Genomic DNA, 8402 nt, shown 5'->3' with positions numbered 1-8402 from the left:
AAATTGCCTCTTACACTCTGCTGTGTCCTGTCCCTCTTCTTCTATCCTGTGCTCTCTTTCCTGTCCTGGGCGTGTGGATTTAGTTTGCTATTTTGAAACGCATTTGGCTCGCTGGTTAGTTAGTTTTAGCCATAGCTGTGTGTTAGTGGCTAATGCACAGTCAAAGTGGCTAAAATGAGACACGCACTCAAGAGCACACTGAAAAAAATATATAATTGTATAATGTGGTGCTTGTCACAGCGCAATATTTGTCTAATTAAATAAAATAAAAAATCTGAGATATATACATTTTTTCACAGGAAATCAATTGTTAAAAATATATGGATTTTTCTTTTATTGCAATGATACCATACAAATTACAAAAAATCAAAAAGATTTTACATTTATTTCTATTGTTAAATATGTACTTTTATCTGATAGTCATCAATTTATTTAATAGACATTATACTAATCTAGAGGTAAACCTGTAAATATATAACATAAAATGTTCTAAATGTTTCCCTCTTTATCTCTCCGCTTATCATACTTACCATCAACTGATTCAAATACAATTCATAGGGTATATGTCCGCTTATAGGATCAATGGCCACCGGCCACATTTCATCCATTTCCTCTTGGGTAAATGGCTCGCCTTCCTCCATCATCAGCTTGCCAAAGTTCTCCTTGGTGAGATAGCCCTTGTTTTCAAAATCCAATGTTTTGAACGCCTCAAGAATTTTCTCTGGCGGCGCTGGCTCCATTCTAATAATTTCTTAATTTAATCTCTGGGTACATACATATTCTTATTGGAAAACAACTCACTTGCGTTCCATGAGCAACTGGGAGACATGTGGCAAGAATTTGGTCAAATGCACCACGCCGCTTGTCTCCTCCGTTTCGGTGGCCGATATTACCTCATTGACCTCCTCTTCGGTGGGTACACATCCCAACAATCTTAGAACTGTGCCTACCTCACGCACATCGATAAGTTTTTCGCTATGATGATCGAATACGCAAAACGCATCCGAAATGCGTTTCTCCAAATCGTTGTTAACTATAAATTTTGGCGAATTTTATTTTTTAAGAAGGTTTTCAAAATATTAAAAAGCGCACTTACAATCCAAATCCATTGTTAATAATTAGCAGACTGAAAATAATTCACAAATGTTTGTTGAATCAATATTTCGGTGCGAAGGAGAAAACTGGATTTAAGGTTGCTAGGTGATTGTTGAGAGAGGCAGAGTGAAGGAGGAGGAGGAGAAGAATGCGAGAGAAAGTGGGTGAGACTTTGGGAGAGAGTATTATAGTGATAGAGAGTGAAAGAGTGAGAGAGTAAGGCTTAGAGAGACAGAGAGAATTAGAATGAGAGAGAGAGAGAGAGAGAGAGAGAGAGGGGGAATAAGAAATTTTCATTCTTATTCCCTCTCTCTCTCTCTCGCTCTCTCATTCTAACAACAACTTAGTCGAAAAGGATACTTACTGTTTCCTTGTTTCAATAATATGTTTATGTACTTTATTCTTCGGTTTTTAAAACAAAACTAAAAACCATTTTAATATTCATTATATTGCAGTTGAACTGTTCTATAAACATTCCACAACCATTTGCAACGAATACCGAAAGATGTTCTTTACCGTTTCAAACCGTATAAACTGTCATGGAATACGGAAGTATGGAAACCCTAACCGGGCCATAATGGTCAACTAGAGCCGAGCAACAAGTGCATTTTGGAGTTAAGCTCACTTTAATGGAAATTACAGCAAATTCTACTGAGAGACGTGACGTGGGGGGTAGAGGACTTGGCTGGACTCAAAGAGCGTATGCCACGCATTGGATTCGATTAAAAAAAATAGTTGCAAAGAGCTGCAACAGCAGCAACAGCAGCAACAGCAACAACTACTTCATTCACGCTAATGCGTGTCGTGTACAACACGCTTCAAGCCACTTGAGCTGTGCGCACTTGCGTCCAAGTTCTTGCAGCAACACGAACACACAAGCACACACACACACACATACACAGTTGCGTATTGGCGCGGCCATCCAGTACGGTTGGCTTTGGCTTTGGCCATGGCTACTGCCATAAACACTTAAAGTGTTCGTCATTTGCTGTTCCAGATCCAATTAACCATTTTGATGCATTTGCCTCCATTAAGTTTTTTCTCTCTCTCTCTCGCTCTCTTTCGCTCGTTTGCTTTCCCTCTGCTGCTCTCTCGCTCTATTGTAGACTCTTTGGCTCAGGCCTTGGACGCTGTTGCCTGCCTTTTGCAATTTCGCTGCCAGACTTACAACGTGATCGGAAGTTTGTCTTAGCCAACGTCGACGACGTGTCCGTGACTCCAAACTCCCTGAGTGCTCGTGTTGCAGTTGCACTTGTTGTTGTTGTTGTTGCCTTGGCAAAGTACTTTGTAAATGTTGGCATGATTTAAGCCTAGCTCTTAGTCTCTTTATTCTGACATTTGCTCTAAGTTTGTCTATTAGGCATGCGATTAAAATTTAAATTGAAGTCGAACAGCCACAGCCGGGACTAGCTTTCAGTCCCGCCTCCTGTGTCATTTTTTTTTCCTGTTGCCGCCCAGTTTTCAGTCGCCGCACAACACTTCCGCTCGCCATCAGCCATCAGCTTGTGCTATTAGCATCTCGAGCGCATTTTGTGTTCATCTGTCAATTTCGACACCTGCCACAGACAGGACGGCAAGTTGTCAGAGCCTTTCGTCCGCTTCCTGTGGGGTGCCACATTTGCTCGTCTGCATGGTTGAAACTGATTTCATTATGGCTATTTAAGGGCAGGAATATCATTACTTTACACGCTTTGCAGCTTTATAATTTCCGTGACAACATGTTGCCGCTGCTCTACAATATTGATTATATAATTAATTAAAATTGTTCAATTAAAGTTTCAAAGTGTAAATCAATTTTTTTTTCTTCTTTTAAATATATGCAATTAATGTAATCTGCAATAAAGTTGGTTATATTTATTCAAATGTTGCTTTTCGTATTTTTTTTTATATTTTATTTTCGATTATAAATTTCGATTAAGATAAAATCAAAGTCCCTGACCAAATATAACAAATACATATCAGCTTCTGCGAACATTCTAATAAATGTAAACAACTAGACTATATTTTGTACTTTTTGTACAAAGACCAATAGTCCATAATAATAATAATAACAAGAAAATCTATATACGTATTTGCATATGCGCATAGTTATATCAAAGACCAGTTCCATTCAAATCATTTGCCCTTTTGTAACAAATACAAAAAAGTTTTTTCCATTAATATACAATTATTATTACTTTTTTTAATTGCGTTTCAATTCGCTTTGTTTGTGTGCGTGTGTGTGTAGATTGTGGTAATTAAATGGAATTTAATAAACATAAACATGCAAATAATGAGCGCTACCTTTCACAGCATCCAAAATGGAAAAACTGTTTGAAAGAGTTGGCCCAGAAAACCTTTTGTTGAATTAATTAGAGTAAAAATGCGGCTGCCAGACAGACAGATAAACAGCAGCCGCTGCCACAGCAGCAGCAGATTGTAAACGTCTTGGTTAAAAACAGAATTCAATTCAAAGGCAAATGATATGAAAGAATTGATTAATAATCATAGCGAAAACCACAAAAGAGCTGCCTTATGAATGAGCCACCAAAACTGTGGCACAGATTGTGACTGTGGCTTAGACGGAGACTGAGACGGAGACGGTGGCGGTTACTGGCCAAAAAAGCGCTGACGCCATGCCCGACATGAGGACTCTCGCTTCAGGTCTCAGCTTCAGCTCCAGCTTCAGCTTTAGCCAAGGCCAATTGCTCGGCCACAATTGTAAGCCTGGGCGCAGCAGCAACACATGCTACAGCTGCTGCTGCTTGTTGTTGTTGTTGTTGCTGTTGTTGTTGCTGCTGCTGCTGCCGTGCTCCACATTCTCTGACGACTGGCGTCCAGTCATGTTTTGTTGGCACTGGGCAGCCGAGCCGACTCGACTTGACTTTGATTCAATTTCCATATGAAAACATCGATTTGCGTTTGCTCTCTCTGCCCTGCGCCCGCGTCGTCGTAATCAAAGTGTTGTTTATGGAACACGTCCGGCGTGCTGTTGTTGTTGTTGTTGTTGTTGTAGTTGTTGGCTCGTTGGCTTGGCTAAAAATTGCTCGGGGCAACAATTGCGCGCCTCGACTGAAAAATATGTAGCCAGCGATTACATTTGCCTATTGCATGGTCACACAGTAACAAAAAACGTATTGTTTTCAATATAAAATATGATTTTATATTTTTATTAAAAATTTGGCATTAATTTGCAGCCTTGAAATGTTAATTAAAATTGAACCTTATTTAAAAATAAAATATTCAAATTAAACATCATGAGAACCTGCACTTAAACCAACATTTTTTGCTGTGCAGCCAGTGGAATGACGAGAGAAAGAGAGGGGGAGAGCAGACGCAGTCCAACTCGCGTCAGTGTTACCAATTCAGCTGCTTTCCAGCTAAAGTTGGCCAGTTTTTAGCCTTTTGATGGGCAATTCGTGCTTCTAGCTCAGCTAGCTTGTAGCTATTTTAAGCACTGGCAGCACTGGTGCGCACTCGAAGCAAGCCGAGGCTAGTTATGATTGAGTTCTAATGAGTTGAGAAAAATGTATCAAGGAAAACCTGTTCCCGGAATCGCAATTAGATAAGTGGGTTTCATGCCTCAGACCCGTGAACTACAAGAAAGCGCAACAAACGAAACCAACAATTGTCCACCCAGGAGCTATCCAGCCAGCTCTCAGCTTGTGCTGGTATTAGCTTTGCGACCTGTCAGGAAATGGAAATTGTTTTCCATTGCATGGCCAACAACGGGGCAACGTTGTTGCAACAAATGTGTAGCACATTTTCCTATAATAAGGCGTTAAAAATATTTTGCAATTTAATTTATTGTCTCTCTCGGTGGATAGCACAGCAAAATTACCATATGTATATCTTGGCTTTTTAATAATAAAAAAGAGAACTCGTTTAACTGGTTGGGAAGTCGAGTGAAAATTTGCAAACTTGATGCTTGGCGGGAAAAAGTCAGGTGTAGAAAATGTTGGCAAATTTGAGAACATTATAAACTTGACGGGTTTGGCTGGAAACTGTTGCAGATCACAAGCACACCAAGCAGCTTAATATATTAAAGTCTGTGAGACGTTAATTGCATATTAAATGGGCTTTAATAAAAAATAAATAAAAAAAAAAAAACAATTTTATTTATGCTTTATTATGTTGGCTGCCATTTTTGAGGTCTTATTTAAGGCAGACATAAAGTTTATATTTTTATCAGCTGCCAAGTTCCACTTAAACTCTGCTCTATAAAAGACTCTTCTCCCTCGAATTCCATTTACCTTTCAACCCAATTCCGTGTTAGTCATTATCTAGCCATTAAAAATGTTTTTAGGCAATTTTCTGCACTAGTTTACGTTCGATTAATAGGCGTAAAATATTAATGCACTGAACACGCCTTGTAGCTACCAAAAAAAAAAAGAAATAAAAAATGAAAAGTAAAGGGAAAGGTCTCTCTACAGACTCAACTGCTCTTCAGGTTAATTGGTTGGCCCACCGTTTCGCCCCCTCGCTGACCCCTCTTCCCCCTTCCGAATGCTTTACTTTCTAGCTATAAAACTGCCTACGCCCTAATGTGCGTGCCTTTCCGATTACAAAGTCGAACTTGAGATCCGAGTTCAGCCCATCATTAACTATCTTTACTAATGATATTTAAGAGGTACAAGTTGCTGAGAAGTTTTTCTCAAACGCCAAACATTTCGCATGCATGTGATAATGAATTTGGCGGTGCTTTGATTTTAGGCTTTTTTTTTTATTTTTTGGTTCTGTTTTGTGAGTTCGTATGTGCCTGGGACAGAAAACAAGTCAATAAATCAATAATTATTGCAAAATAATGCCCAATTTTTGTCCGCTGGCCAACTGCAGGCAGAAAGACAGACAGCCAGCAAGTCGGGCGGGCATGAGGGTAAAAATTACAAAAATCAAAAAGATAAATTACAACGCCGCGTTGCAGGCGTATGACTTAATTTGCCAATTTGAACGCCAAAGGCTAAAAGCGTACTTGCTGGCTGCTTGGCCAAAAAAGGCCAAACAGCTGCTTGCCGGCTGGCTGATTGCGTCGAAACGCTTTAAACGTCAATTTCCGTGCCAATAACAACAACAACGACAATAACAAGAACGGCAGCAGCAACAGACCAACATTGTCTTATTAAGGCCCAAACGCGTGCCCCAGCTCTCCAGTCTCGAGAATACAAAACCAGCAATCCGTGCAGCAGCTCAATAAGAATTCTATTATATTCATGCCACACAATGTGATTAACTTGTTGACCCTGTGTCCAGCACAAACAATGTAGAACGGATTTTGAACGTTTCAAAGTTGACCGAAAAAGAAACAGAAATGAAATCTCCCTTCATCTTGCCAGCACTTCCGTGCGCTAAAAATTATATTCTTATGCAAACACAACATACAACCGAAAATTGGCATTCGTTAGGCGTTGCTAATAATTGAAAAGCCCCTAAAAATAAAGCAACAAATAAATAAAAAAAATGCTCAATCAGACCGCAAAGTAACTGAAACGAAGGAGCTGCCACTGCTGCTGGCAACGCACAGGAATGCAACAACTGAATTCAAATCTGGGCACCTGCATGTGCCCCAAATGACGACTAAGGCTTCGATTTTGTCTTTAGCGGCACCGCACAGTGGTTCGATGCTAAAAAAAATGAATCGTAAATAAAATAAAATAATATAAAATAAATGTCAAGAAATGAGTCGAATCATAAATAATACAATAATACTAACAAAAATACATGTAAGGGAATGCATTGGAACATTAATAAGAAAATAATAATAATAAATAATAATAAGAAAATAATAATGACCATTTAATAATCGAAAGATATGATACTCGACTAATACATAATTTTTAAATGTATTTATGGTACCTTAAGTTATCTCTTTAAAAAAGTATGTATATAGTATGGATTTATAAACAATTTAATCGGCATCATATCGATTTAATTAATAATCCTGAAAAGGGTATAAATATCGTATGGGTTTATTTAATAATAAGCAAGTAGCGATTAATTTAATGCAAAAATTTATCGTATTTTTGAAACATTTTCTAATGAACTCTAATCCACTGTGCGGTAGTCTGAACATGTTAATTTTTGCCGTCAGCTTTCGCTTCTGATTTGCTGGCAATTTATAGAAAATTTACTTGACATTGCAATTGAGCGAAATGAAATGAAATTTGTATTTTTCGACTCGCACACACACAGAGAGAATACCCTCAGCCTGCCTCTCTCCCAAATAAAAAGAAATAGAAATAAATTGCTGGAAAATTGATTTTCCTTTAGCATGACAATCACTCCGTTTGCTGTTTTGGGTTGGTTCAATGCCTTGACTTGGCTTTTAATGCTGGAAGGCACACGCCCACCAAAATTCATAGTTAGAGCCGCTTTAACCGTTACTTGCAGCAGTTGCTAGGCCACAACTGATTCATGACTTAATCACCGCCAATCGGTAGCAGCCGCAGCAGCAGCGTCTTAAGAGTCCCCCAGTTAAGCTTGACTTTGGCTGCTGCACCCAAAAAAAAAAATAAGTAAGAGTGCTTCAGGTGAGTCAGCACGACTAGAATATACCCTATACACAACGGCAAGCTGTCGGTAAGCGGAAGTACACATGCACATATTGACACAAAGAAAAAAAATTACTCAAATAAGTTTGTTGTTCATACTGCGATCCTTATTGAATCCTTATATATATATTTATATGCTTCCGTCTGCCTGTTTCATACATTCGCACAAAAACATGATACCCATTTTACAAGATTTCACTGGGTTCAATGGGTAAAACAAAAAAAACGACTTTATCAGAGCCTGGTCGAGTGAGTGGCTTGTGCCTGGCGGCATACGAACCACTTGGTGGGTTACTCTTGATATGCTACCATGGCAATTGATTGTTTGCTCTATAACTGCAGGACTTGCATTATGAAAAATAATAATAAAAACTTTGCTTTGGCCAGTGCAAAAGCTGGCCATAATATGTGTAATATTCATTGTTGGTGAACAGATTTTCACTTTTGTTGAGAGCTCTCAATAGCATCCGTCAATTCGGCAAACGCAGCTTCCATAAGCCATAAACAACTGTTAGAGACTGGCGATATGTGATCTGTTGAGATCTGCGCGCAAAGATCTGCGCATGCGCAACGCTATTGCCTGCTGCCTGGCTGCCAGAGAGTTATAAAAGTGTAAATAAGGTAATTAGTGCTTCCGGGCATAATCATACCAGACATGACGTTGACGTCGTTCAACTTGTTGTTGCGGTTATTGCTGTTGTGGTTGTTGCTGTTGCTTAGTCTTCATATGTGCGCCTCGTGTTGTTCGTTGAGCAGCTAACGAACTGACGCATCGCGCAG

At 39.1% G+C, this 8402-nt stretch overlaps 1 protein-coding gene across 1 annotated transcript; it reads right to left on the bottom strand.

Moving 5' to 3' along the window:
• Positions 1-394: 394 nt before the first annotated feature.
• LOC115766604 (dynein regulatory complex protein 8) lies at positions 395-1109 on the bottom strand. The gene is made up of 4 exons (XM_030710590.1): positions 1097-1109; positions 802-1033; positions 531-741; positions 395-464 (listed from the first exon to the last, which is right to left on the bottom strand). The coding sequence occupies exons 1-4, from the start codon at positions 1107-1109 to the stop codon at positions 453-455; spliced, it is 468 nt and encodes a 155-aa protein (XP_030566450.1). The 3' UTR covers positions 395-452.
• Between the last annotated feature and the right edge of the window lie 7293 nt (positions 1110-8402).

This window comes from Drosophila novamexicana, unplaced genomic scaffold, assembly GCF_003285875.2.
Source record: "Drosophila novamexicana strain 15010-1031.04,08,12 unplaced genomic scaffold, DnovRS2.1 tig00001209-arrow-arrow-pilon, whole genome shotgun sequence".
NCBI classification, from domain to species: Eukaryota; Metazoa; Arthropoda; class Insecta; order Diptera; family Drosophilidae; genus Drosophila; species Drosophila novamexicana.
The sequence above is the reverse complement of the archived record's forward strand: the minus strand, read 5'-3'. Positions and strand labels throughout refer to the sequence as shown.